Source organism: Dermacentor silvarum, chromosome 10 (assembly GCF_013339745.2).
Source record: "Dermacentor silvarum isolate Dsil-2018 chromosome 10, BIME_Dsil_1.4, whole genome shotgun sequence".
NCBI classification, from domain to species: Eukaryota; Metazoa; Arthropoda; class Arachnida; order Ixodida; family Ixodidae; genus Dermacentor; species Dermacentor silvarum.
The window spans coordinates 144,385,941-144,400,446 of record NC_051163.1 but is presented as its reverse complement, the minus strand read 5'-3'; the positions used below and the strand labels follow the sequence as shown (position 1 = coordinate 144,400,446).

At 47.9% G+C, this 14,506-nt stretch overlaps 1 protein-coding gene across 1 annotated transcript in view; it reads right to left on the bottom strand.

Moving 5' to 3' along the window:
* Positions 1-14,506, bottom strand: part of LOC119431026 (calcium-dependent secretion activator-like) — a 629,635-nt gene that overhangs the window by 115,408 nt on the left and 499,721 nt on the right. The window contains exon 25 of the mRNA XM_049657435.1: positions 8,611-8,685. Coding sequence (XP_049513392.1) covers positions 8,611-8,685 — 75 coding nt within the window. The remainder of the gene's footprint in view (positions 1-8,610; positions 8,686-14,506) is intronic.

Genomic DNA, 14,506 nt, shown 5'->3' with positions numbered 1-14,506 from the left:
GTGGAATGCTCTGAAGACATCGGCTCGAAGAGAGCGCGGTAAAAACGGGCACCCAGCGTTGACCGTCAAGGTGGTAAATGCGCCGATACAGCACGTGATTGTCCAGCTTGAATTGTGCGAGTTGGCGTCGAAGCCCGCGTTAGGTGGGCGAGAAGCACCAGAGAGGTGGTCTATCATACGCCGACAATATGGGTCAGCCCGTTGGCGAGATGCAAATGTTTGATCGTCGTCCTGAGAAAGGTAGTCTATTGAAGTTAGAGAGGAAACCGGCGTAGAAGTGACATCCGAAGAGCTGCTTTGCGACACAGTTGCCGAGGTGTCGAGTGGGTGCGCAGGAAGCGGGCAACGAGAAAGAGCGTCAGCGTCTTTGTGTTTTTTGCCTGACTTATGAATAATGTCAAAGTCATATTAATGCAGGTGGAGAATCCAGCGACCCAGGCGTCCAGCCAAGTTCTTGAGAGTGGAGAGCCAGCATAATCCGTGGTGGTCCATAGCAATTGTAAAATGACGCCCGTGCAAATAGGAATGAAACTTCTGTACGGACCAAACAACAGCCAGGCACTCCTGCTCAGTTATCGTATAGTTCTTCTCGGCATCGCTGAGTACGCTGCTGGCATATGCAACGACTCTCGCGCGAAGAGTTGTCGCGTTGCAGAAGAATGGTGCCGATGCCGTGGCCGCTAGTGTCTGTGTGCAAGAGAGTCGGTGAAGTCTCATCAAAATGGCAAAGCACAGGTTCAGATGTGAGGGCGTCCTTCAAAATGTCAAAGGCTGCTTCACATTCTTGAGACCAGTGAAAGGGTACACCGGAAACAAGTAGCTTGTGTAGCGGCACAGCGATGGAGGCAAAGTTCCGTATAAAGCAACAGAAATAAGAAGCCAGGCCAAGGAAGCTTCGCAAGTCTTTAGACCTTTCTGGGCGAGGGAAGTGAAGGACCGCAGCAATCTTGTCAGAGTCAGGATGTATGCCCTCCTTGCTCACGACATGCCCCAGGACCTTAATAGATGTGCTGGCAAAATGGCATTTCTTCGTGTTGAGCAGAAGACCAGCGTCGGCAAGGCACGCCAGAACTTCATCTAAGCGTTGCAGGTGCTGAATAAATGTTGACGAAAAGACGACAATGTCATCCAGGTAGCAGAGGCAAGTTTTCCATTTCAGGCCATGCAGCACGGAGTCAATCATGCGTTCAAAAGTCGCAGGTGCATTGCATAGCCCGAAAGGCATGATGTTGAATTCATAAAGCCCATCAGGGGTGGCTAACGCTGTTTTTTCTTTATCGTCTTCGTGCATTGGGATTTGCCAATAGTCTTCCCCAAGTAAGTAGTCGGTTTCCGTAAGATGCACGACGCGTTGACCACAACAAATGGCCGCGGAAGCAGAAGACAGAAAATCCCACCCTAAAATAAGTTGATGAGCGCACGGGGACAGCACAGCTAATTGTATATGGTGCCGAATATCATCAATCACAACACGGGCAGTACAAAGAGCGGAAGGTCGAACAGTGTCCCCTTGGGCTGCAACTAGCGTCAGTCCGTCGTATGGCGTCGTGACTTTCCTGAGATGGGAACATAAATCTGGGTGAATAACGGAAATTGTCGCGCCTTTGTCCACCAAAGCATCGACGGGCACTCCTTGGACAAACACCCAGAGCATATTGGATGGGTGCGCTGGAGGAATTTCAGTCCTGGTGTCGTATGCAGTTTGTCCTTCAAAAATTGCATTGCTTAGTTTTCCGGACGAATGTTAGAGTTGAGGGAGACGGGCCGTAGTGGTGACGTGGAGTGGTGAACGGTGAAGAGGAGCGGTGTCTGGCTGAACGGTAAGTGCTGCGGTCTTCAGTCGATGCGGGTGGAGAAGTAGAGCGGAGCGGAGGTGAAGAGAAACGCTTGCTTTGGGCAGAGGCTCCACTGGAAAAGTTGCGTTCGGGGATGTCGTATCCCCGACGCTCGTCCTGCTGGCGTTTGCGGCAGTAACGTGAAATATGGCCGCGATAGCCGTAGTAATAGCACGTGGGACGTGATGGACGCCATGGCGGATAGTACAGGGGGCTTGGTGCTCCGGGAGTCAGTGCAGTCAAATGGGTCGATGAAAGCTCGGGCGGCATCGACGAGATGTTTACTGGAGGCGCGGCAGCAACAGACGCGTACGTGGGTCCCGGCACCGTGGAGTTGGCGTTGCCTGGAGGCGTGGCAGCAACTTCCGCGTACGTTGGTAGGGGACGAGAGGCGGAGGGTTGCACACGCGTGGAGCAGGTCAAGGACGCCACTTCATCCCTAATGATGTCGCGCAAGGCAGTGCTAGAAGGCGCACTGAGGCACACCGACGGTGACGACAAGCCCATAGGTTGTAATTCTTCACGTATCATAGCTCGTATTATGACACGCAGATGTGGGTCCGCCGTAGAAGAATAGTTGCCAACGTCCAGCTGAAGGTAAACAGACAAGTTCGTCCAGGCGCTGACACGTTGTGACAATGTCAGTGATTGTAGCGGGGGTTCTTGATGGCAAGGGCGTTAAAGGCGACTGATCTATGCCTTTCAGAACGTGGCGCACTTTATCTGACTCTGACATAGATGAACTCACACGGCGGCAAAGCGCAAGAACATCCTCGATATACGATGTGTAAGACTCGCCTGGCTGCTATTGGCGAGTATCGAGGTTTTTCTTTGCGATGGTAGAACGAACAGCCGGTGTACCAAATACTTGGCGGAGCTGCTGCTTGAAGGCAGCCCACTCAGTAGAGTCTATCTCGTGGTTGAAGGACCAAGTCTTCGCCATACCCGTCAGGTAGAAGGAGACGTGGCGGAGCTTGTGGGGGTCGTCCCAATGATTGGCGGAACTTACTCGCTCGTAGTCATCCAGCCAGTCCTCCACATCTTCCCCACGAAGACCAGCGAAGAGATGGGGGTCACGCTGGTGGCTGCTTAAGATGTAAGGGGTGGCTGGTGGTGTAAGAACGGTAGTGGTAGAAGTGGAGGGTGGTGCGTCCTGAGACATGCTAGCGGACAGTGAGCCCAAGCGGCGGCCTGAACGTAGCAACAGGGGGGTAGACTGAGCGGGCAGAGGACTGAGGATCGAATGAGCTACCTCCACCACTTAAGACGTCTCTGTTGGCACAACGTTTATTCGGCCCAAGTACTCGGGAGCGAACCAGCAAAGGCACACACCTGATGATGATGATGATCACACATAACTGATGATGAGGATCGAGCAACGTAGAATGATGATGATAATATACAGATGAAGAAGACATGCGTAATAAACGCCCACACTAGATTTAATGGTGAGAATGCGGGCTTGGCCGGGTGGAAGAACAAAATCTGCCGCTGTGACAAGGTGGGGCGGCGAGGAATCGGCAACGTCAGAGAGCTCAGTGTCCGTAATAGGTATAAGTGGTTGTCCGCACGGAATGATAGCAGATGCAGCTGACAAGAAATCCCAGCCTAAGATGATCGGATCAGCACACGACAGAAGAACAGTAAACTGTATATGATGGCGAATTCCGCCAATGAGGACACGAGCAGTACACTGTCCGGTAGGGTAAATCGGATTGTCATTGGCGCCACATAAGACCGGACCAACATACGGAGTTTGCACTTTTTGTAGACGGAAGCATAGTTCGTGATGAATAACAGAGATGGCGGCGCCAGTGTCAATAAGACTGTCGACAGAAACACCTTCCACACAAACAGCGAGTAAATTAGTCGGGCGAGCAGGAGGAATTGGGACTGTTCGCAAACAAGCAGTTCCTCCTCCAAAAACTGCAGCGTCTAGTTTTCCGGATGGTTGTCGAAAGAAGTGGAGGCTGTACTTCATCGCAGGGGCGATGAAGTACGGGGGAACGGAGACGGGGAACGACGACGGGGTGAGCGAGAAGACCGGGACATGTTTTGGGACAACGGAGGTGAGGGCGAGCGACGTGACGAGGATATATAGGGTGCTGGAACATAGGCGTCCGATCTGGGCACATAGTCTCTCTCATAGGCGGAATAACCACGTCGTTCATCATGCTGGCGCCGGCGGCAGAAACGAAAGATATGACCACGTATGCCACAGTAGAAACATACTAGGCAGGAAGGGCGCCAGGTAGAGTCGTAGGGTGCCACGGGGGCCTTCGCTGCTATCAAGGCCAGGTGGTCGCAGACAACGGTGGCAGGTGCAGATGGAACTGGGACCGCAGGCCACGAAGCAATCTCAGCGTAAGAAGGTGCACAAACAGGCGCAGGGGACCGGGCATGTGTGACAGTTGGCATGGATGCCAGTTCTTCTTTAATGATCTCGCGCAAATTGGGAGGAGGAGCGTGCAGAGACGCAATGGCGGTGTTGGCTGGACCATGGCCGTGAAGCTCCTCTTGCACAATGATGCGGATGAGTGCTCGCAATTCGTCGTTGTCGGTAAGGTGAGCGTCGCAGGAGGCGCGTGGAAGACGAAAGGAGCAGATCGTGGCAAGTCATTGGCAAGTCGTGATGATGTCACTAATGGAAGTGGGGTTCTGAATAACAAGGGCGTGAAAAGCAACGGAGTTGATGCCCTTCAGGATATGGCGGATACGTTCCACTTCGGGCATGTCACTCTGAGCGCGACGGCAGAGAGCCAGAACGTCTTCAATGTAGGAGGTATAGGATTCGTCGGCTCCCTGGATGCGGGTAGCGAGCTTCTGTTTCGCTACTTCGGAGCGCCCAGCAGATGTGCCAAATATCTGTCGCAGCTGCGCAGTAAAGGCTGGCCAATCAGGGAAGTCCCGTTCATGGTTGAAAAACCAAGTTTGGGCGACCTGCCTCAGGTAGAAGGCAACGTTGCGGAGCTTGTTTGACTCGTCCCAATGGTTGCAAGCACTCACCCTGTCGTACTGGTCAAGCCAGTCTTCCACGTCTTCGCCGCGAAGGCCAGAAAAAACCTGAGGGTCACGTTGCGGTGCGGTGACGGACCACATAGGCCCAGCTAGCGGAGCTGAAGTGGTCGCGGCAGTGGATGCGGTGGTTTGTGCCATGACTGGTGTTGGCGAGCACAACCGTCGACCAGAGCGGAGCTCCAGGGGTGCGTACGATTTCCGAATGGAACGCATTACCCGCCACAACTGTCCAACGGTTTCATCCTTTCTTTCTGCACTTTGTGAATAAACCATAGCATTCATCCCGCGTCTCGTCAAATCAGGATTGTTAAAAGGTTTTGCTTGTGTTGTTTGTTATGCAGATTCTTGTTCAGTGTCTGCTATCCTGTTTGGTCATATTTCATATTCATGTTTTGTTTCAAATGCCTACTCCTGCCTAAGGCCTGGTAACAAGGCTGGTAGTACTTGTAAAATAAATAAATAAAATAAAATAAATAAATAAACACAGAAAGAAGAGGGAAAAAATGGCGCGTGAAAAAAGCTGATTATTTTTCAGCCAACATAGACACATTTTCGAAGAACGATGTCGGGCAAGTGATTTCAGCGACGTGGTGGGGAAGGGCGTTCCAGTCTGATGCTGTGCGGGGAAAAAAAAAGACGAAGAAAAAGTAGTTGTATAGGAGCATGGCCGTAAGACTTGTAATGGGTGCCCAGTTCGTAGCGATTTGCGTGCGGGTGGTGTGATATACAGGGTGTTTCATTTTAGCTGCACCAAACTTTTAAAAATTGCCTGTGGCAGATAACAAAATTATAATCCTTGATCTAAACTACTCGATGAGGCGGCCATTACTTCCACGAGAAATCAAAACGCCTAATTGAGTAATTAGCATAATTACGCTAGTTAACTTTTTAATTAATGATTTTACAGCACATCTTTCAATCCACGAATTATAGCCGCTGAGTTCGCAAGGCGTATCCACTTGGGACGAATTCTCAGGACTGAACCAGTTTCGAGATAATAATTTTCAAAGTGTCCGACGAAATGCATGGGCATTCCAGTTAACTTTGTGCTTCAATGCATAAAACAGCGTTTCCCTCAAAAAGTTAACTGGAACGCCCATACATTTCGTCGGACACGTTAAAAATTAATATCTCGAAACTGGTTCAGTCCTGAGAATTCGTCCCAAGTGGATACGCCTTGCGAACTCAGCGGCTATAATTCGTAGATTGAAAGATGTGCTGTAAAATCATTAATTAAAAAGTTAACTAGCGTAATTATGCTAATTACTCAATTAGGCGTTTTGATTTCTCGTGGAAGTAATGGCCGCCTCATCGAGTAGTTTAGATCAAGGATTATAATTGTGTTATCTGCCACAGGCAATTTTTAAATATTTGGTGCAGCTAAAATGAAACACCCTGTATGGCTCGTGAATTAGGGAACTATAAAAGAACTTATGAAAGAGGCAAAGGCTGGCTGTTGCGCAACGACGTGCAAGGGGCTGTAGATCAGATTTTGCTCTTAAGGATGATACGCTTATGTCATATGAGTATGATGATTGGATGTATCTGATGATGCGGTTTTGAAAGGACTCGAGCGCGTTAACAAGATATGGATTCCAGAAGGGTGATGTGTATTCAACTTTTGGTCTGATTAGGGATTTGAAAGCTAGGAGTTTTATGTTCTGTGGGGCGCCACGCAAGTGTCATCTCGTGAAGCCAAAAGTTCTGTTTGCTGATGAAAGTATGTTGGAAATATGCGTACCCGAACTGAGATCATGGGAAAGTGTTACGCCCAAGTACTTAAATGATTCTGCTGATTCTATGGGAACGTTTACTATTGTATAAGAGGACAGGAAAGGGTTACGGCGGCGGGTAAAAGATATATGTTTATATTTGTTGGGATTAAGAGTCATTAGCCATTGTTCACTCCAAGACTGCACGTTGTTAAGGCTTTGTTGTAAGGTGTTTTTGTTAGTAGCATTGGAAACTGGATGGTAAATCCCGCAGTCATCAGCAAAGTTTGTATCTTGCAAGATACGTGTAGGGGTAAGTCATTAATATAAATTAAAAAATACATGTCACTACATGTCAACATCAGCTTCTTATAACAGCAAAATGGCAGGACACATCCAGGTCTATATTTTCCTAATTCAATGAGATTTTTATACAACATTACTACTTTGCAATCTGCATTTGACTTGGAAAAGCAGACGCAGCTAAACAGGAATCGTATATGTGCACAAGAATTCGTGGTAAAATGTTTATTAGCAACTAACATCACCAGCCGTATCTGGATATCATTGATGTCACTACACTACTGCTGTTATGGAAAGTTGTAATTATTGACAAAATCACAGTTAAGTGTGAAAGAACATAGACGTGTCATTTTGTTGTTCCAAATAAAGAGATACATCGGACAAGGCTTGTCCACATTCGCGACAAAATTATTGAAAGCATTGGTCAAGTGAGAGCAGCAAAGCACTCAGACAAAGTGTTGCTCTGTGCGGTTCTGTTCCACAACACCTTGAATTTTGCCTCCTTAGACAACATACCTTTCAAATGAATACTAAATCAATATGTTTGTTCATACCTGGAGCATAGAATGCCTAACCTACAGCTTATGACCGTCGTCTGCACTTAACAGAAGCTCGACTTATTTACAGTGGAACCTCGTTGATACCATCTTCGCGGGAACCGGAAAACAAAACGTATCATCTAAAAATCGTACCATTCGAAGCAAGCCCCAAAACGTAAGAAAACAGGCTCACTTGGTGACAAACTCGCTAGCAAAGCTTCCTGCAGCGTGGAGTGATAATGGTCCGCATAACACAGATGTTATGCAGAGCAGCATCATGACACCACACAAACCGAATCGCAGTCAACACACTTTTATTGAGCAACATTAAAACAGGTCGTCAGTTTTTGCTGAACTTTCTTTTTTCCAAAGTCCGTAAACAAGTTATTTTGAAAGATAACAAGTTCTGTGACGGAGGTCACGGCACCACGAGGCCAAGAATTCCAAAACAAAGGAACACTGAAGAACAGAGCTCGACACGAGCGATACGACTGGCGGACGAGGGCAGGCGCTTCATTCAGCCACGTGACCACATGAAGATCTCGCCTGAAAAGCCAACCAAAACAAGCGCGCGCGAAAGCTGACGCGAGCAGACGATACTACGAGCGCGAAAATTGCGGTCGGGCGGGTCCGCATATGAGTTCCACATGCCACGGCCAGTCAGGAGGCGCGCGCTCCCTTCTTTAAAGACCGAGCGCGGGCCTCCAGACCGGCCGCGCCCGTGTGTACATCAGAGGGCAGCTCTGCTGCTGCTAGCGGCTCCTTCGCCACCGGGGCGCGCGGCAATCTAAATTGGTCCAGCACCGATTCCTCCCAACGCACGAAAAACCTGCTTCGCGGCAGCTTTTGTGGCGCGCGTTCTTCCGCTAGTGTCGCCGGCCCTTAACAAGTTGTTCGTGGGGTGTTGGATTGTATTTAATTTAGTACACTTGAATATAAAGCTACGATTTTCAGAAATACCACTTTGAAGTCGTATCATCCAATTTCAGGTGAAAACGCAACCGCATGAAAATACATTGCTCCTATGGGGCGTGGCCGACAAACGAAAAAAAGAAGACGTATCATCTCGAAAAACGTATTACGCAGAATGGTATCAAAGTTGCACTGTAACAGTTTAATAGTTATTTAGTGACTATACAGGTGGCTGTGGCACTGCATTAGCAGCAAATGCCACAAAGGCAGTATTGCCGCCAACAAACTCACCTTGGCAATGAGTCCTGTCTGCATCTCTTGAAGTGTCCCATCCACGAGGCCATCAATTTTGCTGTGGTACTGGTGCTGCAGAATAGCAAATGCGCACAATTCTACAACACTGTTTTTGTAAGTGCAGTGATCTCCTTTTACAACCTCCTAACAGCGCAGTAAATAATTATGCATTGAAAAGTACAACTCTCACTTGACCGACCTTTTTGTTGCGTTGACATCCTAAAACTAATTAAAAACATGCCAGCTGCAATACCTTCTTTTTTCCCTTACCACTGCCACATTCTTTACTTAATGAACTGATCAGCTCAATTTTATACACTGCTGTCTAGTTACATTTTTTTAATGTGTCTACTTATTTTCTATGCAATAGTTGCCATGCATGTGTCAGATACTTATGGGGCCTCTAGACATTGTGTGAGCAGGTATACATGCATGCTTAGCTGTAACAGTCACGTACCGAATAACAAAAACCAATACATTCTGACATATTGAGTTGAAGATATGCAGTAAGAGTAACAATAAGCAAGAGCTTCCTTCAGCCCAACACCAAGAATTTTTCTATGCTACATTGACGATTGTTTTTGTGTAATCAAGTGCTGTGCTTTAGAAGCTTTCACCATGCATTTGAACTGTTCAAGCAGATTTCATTCAGTTCACAGTGGAGATGGAGGCAGACCAGAAACTACCTTTTTTGGATGTATTAGTAAAAAGAGCAACGGTGTACTTTCTTTCAACATTTTCAGAAAAACTTACACACATTGGCAGGTACCTGAACATCACGTCTGGTCATCCTGATGCTCACAAGAGGCCTCCCTGTGGGGCCATGCAAGCTGCATTTGCACGAAACCTGAAGACCTAAACTCCAATGTGCAGACAATCCCTAAGGATCTTTCGAAGAGTGGTTAGCCCACTGCATTCATGATGGAACACCGTTTGTCCAACCCTTCCCAGCTTGCCAGTGCCCATCAGAAGAGAGGCACTCCAATTCCTTACCTGCCCAGGATAAGCGAGACCTTATTACACGTGCTGCGTAAATATGACTTTGAGGCAGCTCACGTGCGAGGTGCGCTCGTGAGTGGGAAGGGCAAGCTGCCAAAAGAAGTCTTTCCTGGCATTGTTTACGAGACCCCCTGTGCAGACTGCAATTGCATCTACATCTGGGAGATGGGCAACCTTAAACAACGGCTGCGCCAACATCAGAACAATGTGGATAAGAAAAGATTGGCGTCAAATGCTTTGGCAGAGCAGGCAGCAACGACTATGCACAATACTGAGTGGGCGAACTCTAGTCTAATCAGCCAGGGAAGAAACTGGAAGTAGCACCTGTACCTGGAGGCCCTCGAGATACAGTCAACAGGACACACGCTCTATCGAAACGACGGAACCCTTCCTTTGTCTTACGCGCGGTGCTAACGTCACGTACTAAAACCTACTTAAACCTTTTTTTTTTTCCCATTGTGAACAAGGCTTCCGTATAGAAGTCAATACGTCCTGCTTTTTAAAGTTCGTTTGAACGGTGTACATCTTTCTTTGGCATTTTCCATCCCGACCAGACGGGCTTCCGTCGAACTCTTGATTACAGTGTTCCGTTGTACCACAGCATCATGTGTTTTCAGCTCACGTGATAGATTTGTCTATGTATCTCTGCATGACAGTGATGCGATTCATTTGGTATACAAGCTTACTATGGGGGGTTTGTCTCTGATAACATGGAAGAACTTTAAGTCTACATCAAAGTTCTGTGGCACGTGTTGACCTGATGTGTAATAATATAGGCTCGCTTTTGTTCTGAAATATAGTTGGAAGTTTCCGCCCGTACGTAGCTTTCTTCTTGAAGTACTAAAGCGCCAAACAGACGACACAAGAAGAGACACGGACGAGTGCTTACTAACAACTGATTCTTTATTGACAGGAACACAAGAAAATATATGGGCAAATCTGGCAGCGCAACTCACACGTGATTGAAAATCACATGGTAACAGGGAACAAGGCGATAAAACGATTATGAATCTCGAATAAAAGATGACGTTCACGACTATGACACGTGGTGTATAGGGCCAAAGGACCATAAGAGATTATGGTAACGCGACACAAGAGCACCGCTGTAGGGGGTTACCCCATTTGAAACTAAAAAATTAAGATTTATCACCAAGCACAGGCGATGCACCAAGGTGCTAATTTCTAACTAAGGGCCTCTAAAAAGGACATTTCACTTTTATACAGTATATTCAACGGTTCGCTGATGCATTCCGGGCCGTTCCTTTTAATGTAGAAGGCTTCCTTCAGCTCACGGGCAACGCTGTCTTGACTTCTATTCAGAACAATGCTATCTCTTAGGCGAGGCTCACACCCGCACTCTTTGGAAGGGATGGCCACATTGGAACCAGTCCCTTTCCCCTACATCATTGGAGTTTAATGTTTTGAAAGGATCTTCTATGTTAAGGTAGGTCACCATGCACTTCAAAAACGCATTTTTTGAAAAAAAAAAAAGATTTTTTGGATTTAGCTCTTCATTTAAACATTGCCCCGTTTCTCCAATGTAAACCTTCTTGCACGAAAGCGGAATTTGTTAACAACCCCTTCCTTGCAACTGACAAGTGGATCGGTATTCTGGGTTCTGCAGGTCACGCATTCTGTTTTCTGGTTGTTAACATGAGAGCACAATGTACAGTGGAATCTTGATGATACGAATCTCACAGGGTCAGGAAAAATATTCGTATTAGCCGAAATTTGTATCATCGAAACACAATTAAAGCTAGCTAAATTAAGGGAGGACGCGGGGATCAGATAGCAAAAATTGCGAGAAAAATTGATTTTTGAAAACCACGCGTTTCGGTATCTGCAATGCCTAATCTACGCTGTATCAAAATGGTTTGGCTGAAAACGTACTAAAAGTTGCCCGAAAAAGATTAATTCGTCAGGGCGCAGGACAACAGCTTTAAATCGCGCAATATCACCCCAGTTCACGGAGACATATCTCGTATTTCCCGCCACCGAGCGCCGCCATCTTGGTATCGTTCGAAAGCTCAAAAATTCGCCGTTCTGCTTCTCAATTCGTTCGTCGTCGCCATCTTGTAACAAACGCGCAAGAAGCGCGGGTCTGCGAAAGGTAGTCACACGGGCCCTCCGATGAAAGCGGGCTTCCGATTGGCTGCCGTGCTGAAAGGAGTCTCTCCATTGGTTGCTGCTGTGGCAGGGGCAAGATGGCAATCGCAGTTCTCTGCTTCGTAAACCATGCCAGCGTCTTCACTTGATACGCAGAATTCAGATTACTGAGAGCTCCCAGGTTAGTGATGGATCGTCGCTCGTTGCAGATGAAATTTTGGACAAAGCATGTCTTCGGAATATGGATGCACAAGCCTCCTACGGCAAGAAAAATACGGCGATTAGCGGGAGAAGCGGAGGAGCACCTGACTGAACGTACTGCGCTACCTTGCACTGTAGATTACGTGCCGCGCTATCTTGCACCGTGTGACTCCAGCAGCAAAACCGACAATTGCCCTGTGCCATCGGCTCCGATAACACAGTCAACGGAAGACACGCCAACTGAGGCTCCCGCGCCTCTGCGTACGGCCGGGCGAATCAGCCGAGATCGTACCTCGGTAGAAATAGCTCGCTGCGACTAGGCAAAATGGCGCAAACACAAAGAACGCGGCCCAAAGCACAGCAGCCACTCCGTCCAATGGCATGCGGAAAAGAAGGAAAAGCACAAAAGCCACAAAAGCGCCACCGCTTCAAACTCTTCATGCCCAGTAGCGGCCTCCGCGCTGTCCAGCGCCGCGTCCACGTGTCCACACCAAAAGAGAAAGGGAGAAAGCGCCTGACTGCGTGCTGTTCTCTTTCGTGGCCGTCAGTGGGCGGTGTTTATTCGTATCAACCGACGCAGGTCGAAAATCGATTCGTAACAACCGTTCTCTAGCATGTTGCAAAGTAATGGGGCTCGGCCGGGACCACAGAAAACTTCGTATCATCCGGAAATTCGTATTAGCCGTGATCGTATCATCGAGATTCCACTGTAGCTAGTTTTGAAGGGGCTGAGAAAACTACTCGGATCTTTGAATTTACTTGCTAAACCTTCTTCAGGTTGTGAGCTACACGGTGAGAGTAGGGTATGACTACGGGTCTTAATCTCCTGGTTTGTTCTTGCGCGTTTTTTCTTACTTTACATTTTATCTTCTGGAGCAGGGACTCGACTACTGAAGTTAAAACTGTCTCTGGGAATCCCGCCTTTCAACCTGCAGTTGGAAGCTGCTTCGTATGCCATGCTTACATGACCATGCTTACATCCTTACATTACTCTTTTTACGGCCTTAGAGTAGGCTGACTCGTAAGACAAGAGCTCTTCTTGCGCTGGGGGGTGGTACTTCTAGTGCACTTCTGCTCCCAGGCTGAGCTAGAGGTCTAAAAACTGTAAGTGATTGTTTTTTGGTAGTTCACAGGTGTGTTCCAAACCATGGCTATATTTTCTAAGAACTTCTAGAATCTCTGTGACAGTCTCTTGATGGCCTGATGGATCCTGTCTGTTTAACACGATTAGGAAATCATCTACTTATCTAAACACTTTCAATACCTTCTTTTTGTCAAGCATGCTGTTCAAAATGCTATCAACAATCGAGAGAAAATTATTGCTTAAGATAGGGGCTACACAGGACTCTATACAGATGCCCGTCTTCTGAACGTAAACCCTATCTTCAAACCGAACTATCGCGGCACTAAGATAAAACTCCAACAACCTAATAAAATTTTCAACTGACATGCCCACAGAATTCTGAAATGGTACAGTGCATTTCTTTTCAATACATGCCTGAACAACTAAAAACAGCTGCTATTGTGGGATAGAATATAGAAAAGATGTTTAACATCGACAGAGAAAACATTACCTATGGTAACGCAGGACTGCAAAAATCCTCCCACATCATTGGAGTTTAATGTTTCAAAAGAATCTTCTATGTTAAATGAACTTTGCAGAGCAGTCCAGGCAGCTGAAACACGGGGCTGGAGTAATCACGTCTTCTTTCCCATGCAGTGACAACTGCTTCGTTCAGCCATGTCGAAGTCACGAGGACCGTTTGTCCCTGGTAGATCTGCTGAGCTATCGCTGCCCCATGGTCTACCCTGGAAACGCCCAATTTGGCGCTTGCGCTGGAGCTGCTGACGTCATGATCCTCGAGCTATAAAAGACAGCAGCTTCGGTTCGCCGTCATTCATTGCAGAGCAGTCCAGGCAGCTGAAACATGAGGCTGGAGTAATGACATCTTCTTTCGCATGCAGTGACAACTGCTTCGTTCAGCCACGTCGAAGTCACGAGGACAGTTTGTCGCTGGTAGATCTGCTGAGCTATCGCTGCCCCGTGGTCTACCCTGGAAACGCCCAATTTGGTGCCGGCGCAGGAGCTGCTGACGTCATGATCCTCGAGCTATAAAAGACAGCAGCTTCTGTTCGCCGTCAATCATTGCAGAGCAGTCCAGGCAGCTGAAACAGGGGGCTGGAGTAATCACGTCTTCTTTTCCATGCAGTGACAACTGCTTCGTTCAGCCACGTTGAAGTCACGAGGACAGTTTGTCGCTGGTAGATCTGCTGGGCTATCGCTGCCCCGTGGTCTACCCTGGAAACGCCCAATTTGGTGCCTGCGCAGGAGCTGCTGACGTCATGATCCTCGAGCTATAAAAGACAGCAGCTTCTCTTCGCTGTCATTCATTGCAGAGCAGTCCAGGCAGCTGAAACAGGGGGCTGGAGTAATCATGTCTTCTTTCCCATGCAGTGACAACTGCTTCGTTCAGCCACGTCGAAGTCACGAGGACAGTTTGTCGCTGGTAGATCTGCTGAGCTATCGCTGCCCCGTGGTCTACCCTGGAAACGCCCAATTTGGCGCCTGCGCAGGAGCTGCTGACGT